The sequence below is a fragment of the Protopterus annectens genome, chromosome 3.part0 (genome assembly GCF_019279795.1).
Source record: "Protopterus annectens isolate FY-2018-M chromosome 3.part0, PAN1.0, whole genome shotgun sequence".
Taxonomy (NCBI): domain Eukaryota; kingdom Metazoa; phylum Chordata; order Ceratodontiformes; family Protopteridae; genus Protopterus; species Protopterus annectens.
This window is the reverse complement of record NC_056731.1, coordinates 1,953,837,413-1,953,856,360: the sequence shown is the minus strand read 5'-3', so window position 1 is coordinate 1,953,856,360 and position 18,948 is coordinate 1,953,837,413. Positions and strand designations below refer to the sequence as shown.

Sequence of the window (18,948 nt, the reverse complement as noted above, 5' to 3'; positions counted from 1 at the left end):
TATTTTGTTTTCTGCAATAATGTACAACAGAAACAGTGGTACTTTGTGAGTCTGGTCACATTGCCATTTTAAATAATTTAAAAATTAGTATGATAACAGACATAGGAAGGATATAACAAGAGACCGATACATTGGCTAAATGGAATAAGATAGCACAATATCAAACAAAGAACAAATTTAAAATAAGAGATACTGTAAGCATGGACTACATGGGTTATATTCTAATATTACTGGATCTGAAATGTGATTCAGAAAAGGTCTGGGTTGTTATGCAAACTTCAAGGCCAGAAGAAATGCAGGGATACTTAAGATGTATTTAATGAATTCAGTGTTTTGCAAATTTGTACCTTATATTCCTGAGACAACCATGTCTTTAAGGAAACTGTTAGAGCAAAGTATAGCATAGGAATGGTGCTATGAACAATGTAAAAGGTATTGAAATGCTCCAAAAGTAGTTACCTTTGCTAATATTATTATGTACATAAGCCAGTTGTGTTTAAGTAGATGACTGTCAGAATGGTATAGGAGCTTATGATTCTACACAAGTATAGACCAGGTAGTTGCCTATGAGTCAATAGCATTTACAGATGTAAGAAAGATATATGTTCAGTTAGAAAATGATCTACTAGTTAAAGTATATGAATTTGAGAAATTCCATGCCTATGTCTACAGTAAATAAGTTCTGGTTGAAACAGACCACAAAACCTTGCAAAGCTTATTCTGAAAGCCTTTGTTCAAGGCATTTTCAAGATTGCAGAGAATAATACTTGGTCTAAAGAAATATGATTAGAAAGTGAAATACAGACCAGATAAGGAATTACATATAGCAGGCATGATAAGTATTGCATAGCTACCAGACAAGCATGAAGGTTTGTTAGAAGAAGAATAAGAGATTATCAGAGTAGTACTGCAGCTATCACTAACAGAAAAAAATAAATAAAATAAGGTCTGAGGTGTGCTTATACTGTCTTTAAGATGCAACTGCTGAAACATGCTACACTGGAATGAATAGCCTGAATAAAAATTGCCAGTAAGAAAAGGCCAGTCTTATTTTCTTTCAAGAATGAAATAAGTATTGTCTATGGCTTAATGTGCCAAGCTGACCAAATACTAGTCCAAAGAAAGAGATCACTGCTGCAGCAGCTTAAGCTATATGGGACATATCCTGATAAGGATCAGACAACCATTCAGCATCCTTTTATATACACTTGAGAACAGTGTATAAGGAAAGTGGTTAGGGTGCTAAAATCTTAGAACTTTATTGCGATCAAAGAGCTTTCCCTGCTGTGGCTTTGGAATATTAACAGTCAGCTAGCACTTCACAAAGTTGGGCAGATAAGTATTACATTGGTGGATATCTTCCATTTATTGTGGGAAAGTGTATTTTTCATGAAAAAAGTGTATCTTTTTCTCAGGGATTTTTTGAGATTAGAACAACTGTCTGGATGGTTGACAAGTTTCTGTCAGGATTACAAATCTAAGGCTCCACTACTTACTTGTCAGTCACTTTCTCAGTAGAATGGTGGACCCAGGTCCCAGCTCCTTGGACATCTCCTCCCTAATCTGCAAAAAAAGAAAAGTTCTTTGGGAGGGTTTGGTCTTGACTTCATCTTCCTCTTTGCCTTAACCACTGCTGAGTAATTCTGCTGTGGCCATGTAAGGTTCCTAAGACTACTCATCAGTTTCTTTCAGTCCATCTGGTGCTGCTCCTCAGGAAGCCTCTTAGGACTAAGAAGCAGTACATCCCCATAGCATGTTCAGCTGTCCTCTTGAGGCAAGGGAGAACTATTTTTACCAACATGGGAGAAGGGAGAGGAGGTTGTCCCTTTACAGGACCATACTGAGGAGCTTATTTCTCAGGGAAATAATCACTCTTCTGACTGCTCTTTGTCAGACATATTTCCCAGGAAAAGGTAACAAAATGAAACATTTTTCCTCACCTCTCTCCCTTTTAGTTAAGGAAGGCAAAGAGGATTGACTGGATTTTGCCAAAGACTTATTTAGAGCCTTCAGTCATTATGATCTTGGACTCCCATGAATTTAAAAATAAAAAAGGTTCCTTTCTCAAATTCTGATTCATAGTCTGAGGTACAGGAATTAGATTTGGACTATAACTATTTAGTTTATATTAGAGATAATGTTGATTCTGACTCTGAGGAAAGCTTTTCTTTAGATTCCCATCCTGAAGAGTTGCCTTTTTCTGTCACCATTCTTAGGATGAATGTGTTATTTCAGTGTGATAAAAAGAAATGTTAGAGTCCCAGAAAGATATTATGATTTTTTACTGGTGGATTTTCCTCAACCTGAAGTTATTCCACCTGTTTGATAGCATTTATTGCAGCCAGCAATTTACTTGACAGTCAGCCACCAAACCCGAGAAAGTCTGATAAATTTATTTATTGGAATTTGTTTATTGGGAAAGTCCCACTGAGCAAGAAGTTCCCTTTTTCAGTGGAGGCCCAGGGGAAAAAGCTATGTTATAGAGACATTTTGAACATAATTTGTTTTGTTTCATCATTTATAGTCTGCTTTCATTCATGAGCAACAGTTCCTTTATAAATATTGATTCCCCTGTCTCATAATTTTCATTTTTCAAATCCTAGGTCAAACTCTGCAGTGATCTCACTTTCCAAATCATTTTGCTCAAACAGCTATTGACAGCTAACCCCGTTCCACGTGACAAAGATGGGAGAGCTTTTGATAGGCTTGGGAAGAAAGTATATACTTCTTTAACCTTGGTATTCAGAATAATTCATAGTGAATTGTCAGGCAGTACAACAGTATGTACCCACACTTTGTGAAACATGGGTTAATAACAATTATGTGGGATAGAACAAAGTGTTTAATGACAGAAGAGAAAGTAACAGATAATGTATGTCTGAATTTGAAAAAAAAAAGAAGTTATGTACTGACCATAATGTTCCATCTGTGTTGTACATTTTTATTCTTCCTCAACTGATGGGTTTGGATCTGATCCCTTGGATCAGACTCAGCCGTTGCTAAAGCTTGTGGCAACAAAACTCTCGAGCTTCTCCCTTACCCATAATGTTCCAACCCCAAGTACCTCAGGTCTCATTTGCTGCTCTACGCTAAAGACATGGTGACCATTACTCTTGAGCAGATAAGTCTTTAAATTGTGAATTTTTTTCTATTTTTCTTAGCAAAACCTGTCAGTTTATTTGTACTGTATGTATTCTTTAATCTCTTGCTTAATCACCTACCTTATCACTGTTTTTCTAGTTAAAATATCTTTCTGTCCCTCTTTTCTTCCTTCTGAACAAGTTTGTGCCTTCAAATGCACTCTGTGTACTTTTCTTATTACCATTGCTGGTATTTTCTATTTCTATCTATTCATTTTCTAATAATAATAATGATAATAATAATATATATATATATATATATATATATATATATATATATATATACATACATACATACATATGTGTGTGTGTTCACTTTATAATTCTGAAACATTGAAATACCGAATTTCAGTATTTTGAAATCATAAAGTCAAAGAAACAAACCCGCGAAAGTGCATAATCATGAATTTGAATATCTCAAATTCATGTTTATGGCTTACAGTATGTGGTGTGTGGTGTTGGGAGTGTATTGTGGTTCATGTTGTGTATGGATGTAGGTGCAATTGAAGGTAAGTGAGTGTTTTGTAAGGGTTTTGTGTGGGAGTTTGAGTGTGTCTGAATGTGTATAAGTGTTAGACGTGTTGATGTTTGTATATGTGTGATGTTTGTGTGTGTGCGAGGGACTGTGAAATGTGTGTGTGTGTTTCCTTTTTGTGTCTGTGTGATCTCGCAGTTAGTATATATAAGTAGGGGGTGTGTGGGGGTGCAAGGGGGCTTGCTTTGTTTGGTTGTGTTTTTGTGTGTTTTGTTTATTGTAGTGTGGGTTGGATGATGTATGTGGCGTATAGTGTATATGTGTTCGTGACTGTAGGTTTCGCGATTGTGTGCTTTCGGGATTTTAGACATTCGACTTTATGATTTCGAAATACTGAAATTCGGTATTTCAGTATTTCAAAATTATAAAGTGAATCCATATATATATATATATATATATATATATATATATATATATATATATATATATATATATACACATATATATATATATATATATATATATATATATATATATACATATTTTTTTCTACTGTTGAAAACTCTCATAAGAATCTGTCTGTTTCTTCACTTTTGTTTCCTACCATGGCAGAGAAAGAAAAGAGTCCAGCTGGATTTAAAAAGTGTCTTAAGTGCAGGCACAAGATTCCATTATCGGATAACCACACTTTATGAGTGTATTTTCTGTGACCTCTCCATTTGCAAGAAGAATGGTCTATTTGTCATAGGTTTTAACCCTAGAGCCCTGGTTGAGAGAAAAAATAAATTGATTTTAAAAGGACTTCTTCCTTCTTTCAGAGAGGCTTTATCTGGAGCTAAGTCCCCTAAAAATCTAAAAGGTGTAAATCTCCTTCTGCAAGCCCTTCTGCCTCTTCCTCTAAGGCTTCAGAGCATTCTGGAAAAAGACCCCCTTCTGATCAGACTTCTCCTTTGGATCCTAAAGGAAAAAAGTATACATTTTTAGATACTTTACCAGTATTTAGGTTTGGAGCATTATGGGTAAGGGAGCAGCTTGAGAGTTTTTGGTTGCCATGGGCTTTAGCAATGGCCGAATTGGATCTGAGGGATCGGATCCAAACCCATCAGCTGAGGACAGAATGAAAAGTGACAACATCAGACAAAAGGTTTACAGAGAGAGGATATCTTGCAAGTGTTATTGAGACAACAAATAATATAGGAAAGGATAGTTGTAAGAGTAAAATTAATGGTAATGATTCGAATATGGCAATGGCACTTCCATATTCTCTAGATTCTGGAGCGATAAAAAAGGCAATATGAAATAATTGGCAGATTTTAGGGTGGGGAGTAATGATATGCTTAGTAAAATAGATGATTCTCCTATTTTTATTAATAAAAAATGTAAAAACATTAATGAGGGGAACAATAACATCTTTTAAAGATGGGGATACTTTAAAAGGGATGTTCAAATGTAAGTCTTGCAAGATGTGTAGATTTATTTTAAAAAGGCTTAATATTTATTGCAGCAATACCACTAAGCCATATCAGGTGAAATGACTTTTTACATGTAATTCTGTTTATGTGGTTTATATTGCTATTTTTATGTCTTATGAGAAATTTTATTTTGGGAAAACCAATAGAAGGTTGAGAAGTCAAATATGTAAACATACAAATTCCAAAAAAAAAAAGAAAAATGGAAGTATGCTGAATGCAGTATATAACCATTCTCTGTCCTGTCAGAAATTTAAGTAGGTTTTATTTCATGTTTTAGAACATGTAATGTTGAGTGTTGTTATGCTGAGTACAAATGGCAAGTTATTATGGATGTATATAGTGGAGATGGGTTAAATGCTGCTCTCAATTATACTTGTGTGTTAAAAAAGCGAAGGAAGATTTTTTTTACAGTGGAGTATCAGTGATTTAAAATTTAGCATGTGATTGCAGTCAGGTGATTTTACTGTCTTTAAATATTGAGGTAGTAGGTAATGAAATTAATCTGATGAAGCCTTTTAATCCAGTGTGTGAATTTATTATGAGACAAAAGCACTTATTGTATCATGTAGATAATGTGTGGATTAAATCAGTGTTAACTCAGTTTATCTTCCATAGTCCTTATTTTTCCAAGTTTGGATTTTTTTTTTTACTTTTGCTTTTTACTTGGATTTTCAGCAGTCTATCCCAACAGACTACTTACATTCTGTCAGATAGAATTTCATATCAGACAAGCTGAGCAGGACCAGGATCAGACCCCCACAAATAGATGTTACACCTCGGGGTCTTCCAGGTATTGATCAAACTGTGGGGAACTCCTAAAGTAGATACGTTTGCCTCTATTCACAACAGTCACTTAAAGAAATCCTGCTCCAGGACTCCTTGCACAAAGGCCTGGAAGGGGATGCCTTTTTTTTCCCATGGATTAGCATGGTACTTGCACCATTTACTACTCATGCTAATGATGTTAATTTATATTTTCAACTTCCAAATAATGACTTACCAAAAATTCTCAATACTGTTTCAGTTTTCTCTTTTACATATAATTATGAATATAATCTTAATAATTTGACTCTTTTTGGTAACAAATAATTACTGACTTCAGGAGAGGCCCTGCTCATACGAGTTTAAAATCACCCCCTTTCAAATGCTTAGGAGTATCCTGTATGCAAAATAATGTTAATTTTAATGCTAGTAATCTATTCAGCAAATTTTACATAGGTAGAAAGCCATGAAAGTCTCCGTATTTTCGAAAGTTTCAATACTTAAAATTAAACTTTTTCTCTACTTATTTTTTAATTATATAGTCATCATGTCAGGTTCTTTATAAATGCTCCTTTAAACTCCTACTTAATAAATTAATAAAGTTTCTCTGGCAATGGTTTTTATCTGGTTTGTAGAATAAAAGATATACGTGGAAGCTGTGTGCGTTTGGCATTTTCAAACTGCTTTCTTGGATTTGTATTTCACAATATCATCTCTATTCGTAGCAAGAGGAGTTTCGAAGATACGCTACTAGTATTCGAAACCTTATACATCCTGTTGGTCTAAGCCTGGTGTGACTTCCTGTTCTTGGTTTATTTGACTTGTGTTGCTTCATTTGTTCTCTGGCAATGTATTAGAGATTCCATATATAAGATTACAGCTCCTCAACAACTAGGAAAATTTTCCAAACCATTTTAGTATTGCTTTATTTCTTGAGCTGTTATATTATTTATATATATATATATATATATATATATATATATATATATATATATGTATATATATATATATATATATATATATATTTTTTTTTTTAATTTGTATATGTGCTATGGTCCCCTTAAGAAATTCAGTATTTCTTAACTGCCATCTGTTTCTTGTGTAGGATTGCTGTTTTAAACTTCGGCTAGTGTGGCACCTTGCTTGATGTGGAAATGTAATATTCTGTTGGCAGTCTTTCTATTGTCTTTTATGTCCAACATGATAAACCAGTTCCAGGCAGTATTATCAGACACTCTGTGAGGACCTTGCATTCTATGATGGCATATTGGAAAGGGTGGACTCTAGTAGCTTTCCAGAAACAACTACATGGTCTTTGTACATGCCTGTACAAGAAACTACATACTGGATTACATACTGAATTATTTAGTCAGGAGCCAGGACTAGCTTTACTAGGACCATGCTCCAGGGGATCCTGGAGCAATATCCTTTCCTCTCCTAGGTTGAATAGGTTTTGATAATAAATCCATATAGCCCAAAGGCTATTGCAACAGTGAGAATGATGAACATATTACAGTTCTGTAAGTTGCACTTACCCATAGTAGTAGATGTTTGAATTCCTCACTGCTGCAGTAGACCCACCCACCTACCCGCAGTGGTATATAGCATTATTTCTTATTTCTCTTGTCCAGAATGAGAATATTATTTTTTATCTTTAAGGCAAGAAAGTCCTGAAGAGCTTTCCACTCTCACTGCTAATTTTTCCTCCTCAGGGCTGATCAATCAGTTGTCTGAGTATAAGTGTGGGGGGAACCAAAGCTTTTGGAAGCTGGCTGGTTGCTATGTCTTGGGAAGGCACAACCTATATAGCCTAAAGGATACTGCCACAGTGAGGAATTTGAACGTCTACTATTGTGGGTAAGTATAATTTATACAACTGTAATTTATTCTGTCCCGAATCTTTCCTAAATGGTACACTGCATTCATGAATATTATTTAGACTATACTGCAAACAGATGAAGTCCTCAGTCCTTTGATAATATTAAGTTTTCAGAATAAGTTTAAAATGCTTAACATCCTCTAAATCCATCTCTTCAACTACAAATCTCTTTTGGAAAATTGAATATGGTAATTAACTTTTTTATTTATCTTACTGGAAAAACACTGTTCCAGCTGTTGGATATGTAGATACCTAGCACTTCTTTGGTCAAATTCACTAACTTCAGTATGATTAATTATACCCAGTTTATAATTTGTTTTAATGCCTATATGACGTTTTCTAAGAAAGATGTTTTTCCCCAGGATTTCTTCTTGTTCATATTGTAATTGCATCAGTGTACATATTATTCATGTCTTTTGTTTTTATTGTAATTGTATCAGTGTATATATTATTCATGTATTTTGTTTTTATTGTAATTGTATCAGTGTACATATTATTCATGTATTTTGGTGTTTTCCTTTTTTAACTAAAGAAATCAACTCTTTTATCTAAATAATAATGCGATTACTTGGCATCATGACATTTTAGGTGTGCGTGATTCACAAATGTATAAGAAAGGTTAGTTCATTTTAACTATGGACACTGCCTCAATCAAATATTATATAATCACTGAATAGATTTTATTTCATGTTTTATCGTCTTCTAAGTGCTCATAGTCAACGGTGAGATACTTTAAGGCTTATAAAGTCTCAGGAAAAAATCTAAATAATTTTAACTGGGAAAAGATTAATAATGCACTGTTTCAGTTGAATAATATATAAATCTTTTCATCTTAATCAGAGGTAAAAAATGGATATAATAGGATGTGAATGTTGATTTTTAATAAATCTATAATAAATAAAATAATTATCTGTTGGACATACTACTGTTTAAACAGTTGTTTGTTGTTTATTACCATCTTCAGTGCTTATATTGTTCAAGTGTTACTTGTTCTAAAACTCAATAAAAGTATATTTTACAAAAAAAGGATTGATCCTGAAGACTGAAAATTTAATTAATGAAAAGCGTAATATTCATCATATTGATCACTGCTGCAGTAGCCTTAGCTACATGGGTTATATCCTCTCAAGGATATAATGGTCAGCACCTTCCAAGCACCCAAACACTCTGGCAGCTTGAGCTGAGTTGACTAAAAGACAAGTTTTGGCACTATGCCCTTCAGAGCTTTACTGATGCTGAAGAGTACTGCCCTCTGAGGCTTTAGAGGATTGACAGACTGTGTCTTGCTTTGCTGCACAGATGAGTTTCTTTTGGGGAAAAAACTTCCATTCAGTATATTTGTTAATTATTAATACATTCCTCTTCTGAAAACTTATTTTAAAGCTAGGAGTTTGTGTTTTAATGGACTGTCATGAGACCATACTGTTCATTTAATATTCATTAAAAGTAACTGAAAACCATTTTTTGTGTGGATAAATTGTGCTTATTTTAGTTCATGGGGCTGTCAAACTGTTTTATAATACTTTTTACTCTGTTTGTGAAAGAAATGTGACTTTTAAATACTTTTAGTTTTTACTGGCATTTGCTGCTTGTTTTCCCATGGAAAGTGGCACCATTTTCAGCTTGACCAAGGAATCTGTGGCAGTCTGTCAGTACCATGGTTGTTTCTTCTTCTAGCTATAAAAATAAAAAGTAAAGCAGGCAGCCTTTGCCATTTACATTTAGCATTAAGTATATCCTTTTATATTAGGTTATAAGTATTTTATGTGTATGTTGTTTTTTACACTTTATGCCTAAGTTTGTGTAGTAAAAATTTATATAGTTGATGTCATTATAATTTTCATAGCACATAGTATTTTTATATTTTTATAAAATTTTCATGTTTTTAAATTTTATGGTCATGTGATGATGGCTGCAGGTCATATGATCTATTTTGTGTGTATAAAAGTGGGTGTTTCATTATACCTGTTGTAAACATTGAGAAAGGGTTTTTTGAACCTGAAAGCTTTGTCGTTTTTGTTATAAAGGTATCTCAACTCAACTATTCTTGTTTTTGGACTTATTGCTTTGTTCCAGTGCTTTGCTGTAGCCTTTGCCATTATAGCAGGTCAGCAGTTTGCCTCAGCCACAGGTAGGTGACACGGATGTGGCCATTAGTTGTACCTCAGACAACTCATCTTTTACTCCACATCCCAGTGGTGTAGATCCTACAGCTACTATGGACCAGGGATTAGCCATGTCCACTGTGGCTGTTGGGGTCCCCTCAGTGAGCCAGACAGAGACACCCTTGCCAATCCTTGGAAAGAGAGCAGGGAAGGCTTCTGTGATTTGTCAGAATGTTGGGCCCATCCCTTAGGAAGCTGCTACTGCTGTTAATAACACTGTTAGTTTCATTTTTCTTGCAAAAATGTTTTTTTTCTCTGAGACTATTTCTAGAATGTGCCAGTGTTTTCAGTGGAGGAACACTGAGGTTTCTCAACCCCCAGAAAATATTTTGAGCTGTCTGAGAAGGAATTTCCAGAACTTGCAGACATTTCTCCAGTTCTGTCAGCTTTGGAGGAACTATGTTTATTACTGCTTGCAGTTATCCTGACAGTTTGCTAACTGTCCCTAAAAAGGCAGATATGATGTATAAAGTTCCTCAGTGTTTTAAGTTTTTATACACTCTTCTTAAACCTGATCCAGCAGCTATAGCTTTAGTTAATTCTTCTGCTGCTAAACACTTAGTTAATTCCAATCTTACTCTTTCTGATAAAGATGGGGAGATTATTCATAGGCATGGAAAAAATTGAATACTTCTGTAACTTTGATTTTCATAACTTTGAACTATCAGGCTCGTATGTTAAGATTCATTTCCACTCATCCTTCATTATATGCTGTGCCAAGAAGCGATAAATCCTGTTCCACTTCTCAGGTAGGAAATGGGTTTTATTCAAAGATGTTTTTATTGCCAAAGAAAGAAAATGCTTAGAGCCTAGTTCTGGATCTTTCTTTCCTAAACTGTTTGTGATAGCGCCCAAATTCAAAATTATATAATTTCACAACCTGTTATCTCTTCTTCTTCATTCAAGGTTCCTCATAACATTAGACTTAAAAGATGCTTATCATCATATTACTACTCCTTCAGACTTCAGGTGTTTCTTAAGGATTTACGTGTCTGGATCACATTATCACCTCTCTGCCTTATCCTTTGGACTATCCATTGCACCAGGAATATTCACAGAGTGTCTAACTCCAGTTATAGCTCATTGCAGGCTACAGGGTATCCATAATTTTCCACATTTAGATGACTTGCTTATCTCTTGGGTAAGAGATCTCTTACACAAGCTGGTATTCAAAGAGAGCATTCAAAAGTCTTTTTTGACTCCTCACAGGATTGTGTTTTTGGGATGTTAGCTAGATACCACAGCTGAAAGAGCTTTTCTTTCACATGAAAAAAAAATAGATCTATATCTAGATCTACTTCTGGGTTTTCCTACTCAGACTTTAGTCAATGTGAGGGAATACCTCACAATTCTGGATGTCATGGCTTTTATGACTTTCATGATACCCATGGCAAGATTCCACATGAGAAAGATACAGTAATATTTGAAGTCTCATTGGTTTCAGCACCAACACCCCTTACCTTTTCAAATCCCAGTGTTGTGGCTGTCAGAAGGGAAATCACTTGGTGGAGACAATAGGTATCATTAAAACCAGGTACCCACACTTTCCAAAGCAGTCAGGCAATACAGATACCTCAGACTTTGCTTGGGGATCAGTTTTAGTAGGGTTTTAAGTGCAAGGTGTGTGGGACACCATAGACAGATGCAAGCACATAAATGTAAAAGAAATGCTTTCCCTGATCACAGCACTTATCTCTCTGAATCATCTTTGGTGCCGGGAACCTTTTTAAGTTGTTACAGATAATACAGTCAAGTGGTACAATCAGGAAGCAAGGGGGAACCAGGTTGTACCCCCCCTGTATACTAGGCATGTTAACTTGGGATATAGCTTTACATGATTATCTAACTCTGCAGGTATCCTACATTCTGCCAGAGCAAAACTGTGTGGCCGACAAGCTGAGTAGGATAATGGCAGACCCTCTTGAATGGAATCTAGATCAGGGCATCTTCCAAAATATGTTCCATCAGTGAACAGTTCCTCATGAAGACCTATTTTCTCCTCTCTGAACAATCAGCTGGGAGGATTCTGCTCCAGGACTTGGTACAAGAAGGCCTGGAAGACAGATTCCTTTTCTTTTCCTCGGAGAGGAATGTTCCTGTATACATTACCACCCGTTCCACTGATATCCAGGGAACTTCTGAAGATTCAGAAGGAATCCCCCATAATTATTGTGGTGACCCATTTCTGACTCAGGCAACAGTGGTTTTCCCTTCTTTTGGAAATGACCAGAGCCAATTACCACAAGCTTTCTCACAGACCAGATCTAACTCACACAAGAATAGGGGTGTTTGATACACCACAGTACCAATCAACTTCATTTCACTAACTGGATGATAGGGTCTTAATTCCTTTTAGGCACTTGTTTACTCAGGATGTGCAGCAGGTACTAATGGAGGCAAGAAAGCCTACTTTTAGAAAATCATAAATTAGTAAATGGAAAAGGTTTTCTAGTTGGTGCCAACAACATAAGCACCCATTCAGGACTAGTTGTTCTCTGGTTTTATAATATTTGTGGGAGTTACTATCCTATGACCTTTTTTATTCATCTGTCAAAATTACTTTATCAGCCATTTCAACATATCTACCTGTGGATCCTCCTCTTTCAATGCATTCTTATGTCTAAATGTTTTTGAAAGGATTTTGCATGAGAGGCCTTCAAAAAACAGTGCCCCCTCCTAGGGATCTTTATTTTGTGTTACCAAAAAACTAACATTTGTGCCAACTGAATCAGCTAATTTGACTGATTTGATGTTCTTAACATGGAAAACAGTTTTACTTATTGCTTTGACCTTTGCAAGATGGGTATGTGAGTTGCAAGCTCTTATGGTGAGTCAACCCTATCTCATTTTCCACAGGGACAGGATTTCTTTGAGCACTAATATATTTTTTATGTCTGAAGTGGTATCCAAGTTTACTTTAAGCCAATGTATCTTTTCTGAATGTGAAAATGGGAAAGAAATTATACTCCATGCCTGTGATGACAGACATCTCAGGTACGATAAAACAGACTTGCTGAGAAGAGCATAAACACACAACAAAAAAGAAAAAAAATACCAAAGCGCTGAGTAAATCCACCAGCAGATAGGAAGGAGAACCAAACCGCTTATTCTTAGACTAAGCACTTTCACCCTGTATCATCAAGGCATCATCAGAGCAATTAAAACACATAAAGTAACATCATTTATACTACTATAAAATGCAACACGCCCACTACTAATTATACAATACTATACTAATTGATTCTTAAAGAAGTAAGGTTAAAAACACTTAAACACATTACAGAATACATTCTATCATATTAAATAACCAAATATAAATGTAACCATATATATATATATATATATATATATATATATATATATATATATATATATATACACATACATATAAATATGTGCAAACCCTGCAATTATATATAAAAAAAAATAATAAATACTATAATAGGACTTTAAAAAACTAGGCTAACAAAAGCATACCAAAGAACAACATACATTTTTAAAAACCTGTATAAATAAAAAATACAAAAAGACAAAGTTAACCATTATACCTAATGTTGACCTTAAACCTGCAATGCTCTTAACTTCAAGACAGAACTTAATGACACATTTTCATTAATACCTGGAGATATTGTGACGTTTGCCCTCAAATGCCACTCCAACTCTATTTTCTCTAAATATAGGTTCACATCACCCTCTCTATAATGGCCAACAATTCTGTCAATAATAAAAACAAAAATTTGTTAAAACCCTCACATTTCACTGAATGGTTGTAAAGTGCACTTTCCTTCTTACTCTTTTTAATGTCCCTCACATGCTCTAGTATTCTTTCTTTCAATTTTCTAGTGGTTTTACCCACACAGAATGCTGAGCAAGTCAAACATGTAGCTATATAAACTGCCATTCTGGTACTACAATTACAGTGGCCTGGACTAGGAGCTGAATGTTGTTATCCCTCAACCATGACATACGGACCTGTGTTAAAAAATGTACATGCCTTGCACATATTACACTTAGACATTCTGGACACCATCCTTTTCTTGTTACATGGTTTTTCAAATAGATTTTTGAGATTGGCACCTCTAGAAAAGGTCACTTTAGGGGCCAATCCTAACAATTTTTTAATATCTGGACTAAAAATCTGATTCCATGTATTGTTGACTATAGCCTGTATTTGTGCAACTTCATGATTAAAAGGCAGAAGTAAGGATGTATCATAATCTATTCCCTTTAATTTTGTGAATGTGGTCCCAAAGTTGGTATGCAAGATAGGTAGGAACTTTTCCTTTCTTTTTCTACATATTTCATTTCTAATTTTAATCAATAATTTGTTGGGATATCCTCTTTCTTGAAACATACCTACTAGAGTATACATTTCTTGTTCAAAATCACCCTCACTACTTGTCAGTCTTGAAATCCTAACCACTTGATCCTTAGCTACACTCTTGTTTTGATAGTTAGGGTGACAACTATTGTAGTGTAGGAGGGAATTTGAATATGTATTCATTCTGTGTACTCTAGAAATGAATTTATTTGTCTTTTTTGTCCCAACTTAGTGTAATGTCAAGAAAAGAAATACTCTCATTGCCAACTTTATATGTAAAATTAAAAAATTACGTATTAGAATTTAAATAACTAATACATTCTTCAAGCTCAACTACTGACCCTTTCCATAAGATTAGTGTGTCATCAAGGAATCTAAGCCATGTAATCACTTTACCATACAAGTTATGTCCAAATACACAGTTTTCCTCCCACTTAGCTAACACCAGGTTTGCATAGATGGGTGCACACTTGGCCCCCATGGCTACACCCGTTGTTTGGTGGAAAACTTCACCTTCAAATAATAAAAAAATATTCAATAACACTTGTTACATCAAGTCAACGAAAAGCTGTCCTTTCACATTATGAATACCTTCTTTACCAAATAAGGTGTCCCCAAAAAGTGTCAATCCCTGCTCATGTGGTATAGAGGTAAATAAATTTATAACATCTACTGTAACAAATAAAAATTCTTCATTAATAGAAGTGTCCCTCAAAATTTCTAGACAGTGCCACGAGTCCTTCAAAATATGGTATGATCTTGGCAGAACTAAATCTTTCAGATTTTCAGATCAGTTGTTCATTTCTTGTGAAGTTAAAAAGAAGGCACAACCTCTGCCAAAACTGACTATTTACAAATGGTCATCTAAGGCCATTAGCTTTTATTATAATTACCACAACAACGCTATTTCAGACAGGGTCAAGGCTCACTCTACCAGGGCCTTGGCTTCTTCTATATTTTTTTGGAAAGGGTTTGATTCTAGAAGTATTCTTGGTTCTCTGTACATATTTTTACAAAGCACTGTAAGCTTTATTATTTCTCTAGGTCTAGATCAGGCTTTGCAATGACCATTCACCAGGGGTACTTGGACTCTTCTCCTTCCACCTCTCAAATGTAATAAACAAAGGTAATATACCCATATAACTAAGGCTACTGCAACAGTGATCAATATGATGAGCATAGTACAGTTGTATAAGTAAACTTAACATATCAGTAGATGTTCAAATGATCACTGCTGCAGTAGCTGCTCCCGCCCTCCATCCCCTTGTGCTTTGGTGTTTTTTATGCCAGAGTGTGTTTAGTCATTTATTCAACCTTACACTGTCCTTTTAACCTCATTCTCTCTGTTGGCAGCAAAGCTTTGAAGGGCTTGGCAAACAAACCTGTTTTATTCATCCCAACTTGAGCTGCTAGACAGTTTGGAAGCTTAGAAGGTGACCTGAAGCTTTGGAAGCTGGCTTGCCGCTGTATCCTTGGCAGGATATAACCTATATAGCTAAGGCTACTGCAGCAGTGATCATTCTAATATCTACCATTATGGTAAATTTACTAATAGAACCTTAATTTTTGAATATGTAAAGAAGTTTGATTTTCATGTAAGTAGTGCACTACATATTTAGTTCAGTGTTAATGTTAGTTTATTGTGTTTATTGTAATGTATTACATTCTATTACAGATATATATATATATATATATTTCTGTTAAAAAGATGTCAGATATGTGAATGAATAGGTTTAAATATTAAAGTTCTTGCTAGAGTGATTTGCATATCATGTGTTACACTGAAATTCTGGAGAAACTATTTTAATTACAGAGGGTAACAATGTTTGACCACTTCTGCTGTCTCTGTATGTTATTTATTAAACTACTTGACACGATACATCTCACATTTTTACAAAGATGTTCATCAAAGCTTGTGGATACTGTGAAAATGAGTATGTGTGTTTGTAAACAACTTTATGTTTTTTTTTTAACTTAGATATCTTAGTTGTGTATTACTTACAGTTAAAATATATCTTTTATTTGCAGATTTTCCGAGGTATAGAAGAGCGGCCTGACCAAGCCATCAGCATCTACATTTCCTATTTTGAAATCTATAATGAGAGCCTATTTGACCTCCTTACTGCTACACCTGACACAAGTAGCTTAGGTATTCAAATGACTATTGTGGATGATGCTCAGGGTGTTCATATCAAGGGTCTGTCTATGTATGTGGCAAATAATGAAGAGGAAGCCTTGAACCTACTTTTTGAGGTAAGGAAGGTACTATGATTCACTTTTTGGTGCAAGCATACTAGTTTTAAACTATGGTATATGTGGTAAGTTTGTAATGCACCAGTCCATAATGGTAAACACTGTTACAGAATCCACTGATATTTTCTGCAGCCTGCAATATTGTCGCTGATATTCAGTTTTTCCTGTGAATTTGCCACAATTCTCAGGCAGGTATGTTAGACAACTGCTTGAGAAAGATTTCTTCACAAGCATGTCATTTATTCAGGAACTGAATACAAGTCTGTGAATTGTGAACGTACCTCTCAACATTTTCTTAATCAAGAATTCAGTACAAAGTTAAAAAATCAAGGACATGTTTAAATATTATTCTAATTCACTTTAAAAAAGTTAATAAAACAAATTTTGAAACAGCATACATTTTATGAACAATTTGAAGTATAAAATTCATATGCCTGACAAACTGTAATCCTCAATAATCTAAGAAAAAAGTTAAATATTTTATGAGGGACAGGGCAAAAATCTGACAAAAATCAGGGACATTCTGCAAAATCAGGGACAGCTTAGAGGTATTATTGTGAACTTTCCAAAAAGTTCAGGGCTGCTACAAAAAGGGAAGATTAAAAATATTTTAAAGCCTATGATTTATTAAGGAACTTTATGTGTAGGAAGACAGTTGTACCATTTAATAAGTAGTATATGTAGGAACACAGGCTTCCTTATCTCATTTCTTCAGCTCTATAAATCCCACAATGTTTTTACAGTTGTCAGCCATACTGTGAGATAATAGTTGTGCAAGCCATTCTGTCATCCGTTTAGAGTGTTTCTCATTTCCTTGCGTTTCTGAGACCATGATGTGAGTACATACAAGAAAGAGGACTGTAGGAGGAAGCTATACCCACATGGGGGGGGGGGCTTGCACCTTTCCACAATGTTTCATAAATTATTAGATTCATGATTTCATCTGCTTTAATTTCAATTAATTTGTCTCAAAGATGTTCAGTCTTATTTTTCATTTTAAGAAAAACATGTTGTGTCTAAAGCTTAATGATCAAAGCTGACAAAACAGCAGTCTCCAATAAACTGAGAAAATAAGTTCTTTCAAGGATGTGTAAATCCCATCTGGGAATAATGTGCACCTCCATACTCCTCCTCAAAAAAGTTTACCTTCTGTGTACTCCTCTAATTACACTGGGATGAAATTAAAAAAAATGGCCATTGGCATATATTATACAGCTGAGGCTTTGGTGGAGGAAACCTGAGAGTACAAAAAGTAAAAAGCAAGAAAAACTCCTGCATTAAGACAGTGAGTACATGCAGCTCCACAGAGAAGGAGTCACAGTCATAAATCTCAATCAGAGAATTATGTGATATGAAATATTAATGGTACTCCTTGCACCACTGTGCCAATCATCAGTTGCTGTCATACACATCTTGCAAGGACAACCATAGACAGCAACTTATTGTGTACAGTGCTGATGTCTGACTGAGGTCTGACTGAAAAAGAAAGTGAAAGAAATTATTGCCAACTTACTACCTTTAAATATAAAGTGAAAGAAATTATTGCCAACTTACTACTTTTAAACATACAGCAACCCCTCCCTAGTACACTCATTTTGTACACAGAAATAACAATTATAGCCACTTCACTGACAATGCATACTTCAGATAGCCAATTGTGTTAAAAATAGCCACAATAAAGTATTTAATCTGGCTTCACACAAATCCATACTAGTTCTTTAAAGCCAGAATAATTACTGTTTAACTCAGCAAATGACAGCAGTGACAGTCACTTTCCTCCACAGAAAGCCCCTGTACCCAGCAATTAAAGCCCTATTTGTTGACTGTGTACTCCTCAGATATTAGACTAACAAAATGAAAATAATTGGCAACGCTAATTTATTTTAAAACCCCCATACACACACACACACACACACACACACACACACACACACACACACACACACACGCACGCACACACACACACACACACACACACACACACACACACACACACACACACACACACACACACACACAGAAATGCCCACTAATTACAGCATATTGTTTCACTGGGTACACTTAAAATTTCTGATTGGGATTAAATGAATGATTAAATAAATACATAATGGCCACATGTATTTCAGCTTGCTGCTACCAGAACCATACAGTGCAACCTATAGCACCTTTTGCTGAAGTAGCACACAGAGACAGACAGACACACACACACACACACACACACACACACACACACACACACACACACACACACACACACACACAGACACAGACACACAAGTAAATGTTAGCGTCAATTACAGCCAGTTGTTATGACTGTGAGTGTATACCTCGGATATCTGACTGCTGTCAAATAATTTTACTGTAGAAATGGGTTTTATTGCTACACAGGAATGTATCTTCTCTTCTCTTCTCTTCTCTTTTCTCTACTCCTCTCTTCTCTTTTCTCTTCTCTTCTCATCTCTTCTCGCTGCTGTCATAATT

At 35.1% G+C, this 18,948-nt stretch overlaps 1 protein-coding gene across 1 annotated transcript in view; it reads left to right on the top strand.

The window, feature by feature from the left end:
• The window catches only part of KIF9 (kinesin family member 9), a 1,986,094-nt gene that overhangs the window by 690,953 nt on the left and 1,276,193 nt on the right, over positions 1-18,948 (top strand). Inside the window, exon 4 of the mRNA XM_044066028.1 lies at positions 16,243-16,467. Within this exon, the coding sequence (XP_043921963.1) occupies positions 16,243-16,467 (225 nt within the window). The remainder of the gene's footprint in view (positions 1-16,242; positions 16,468-18,948) is intronic.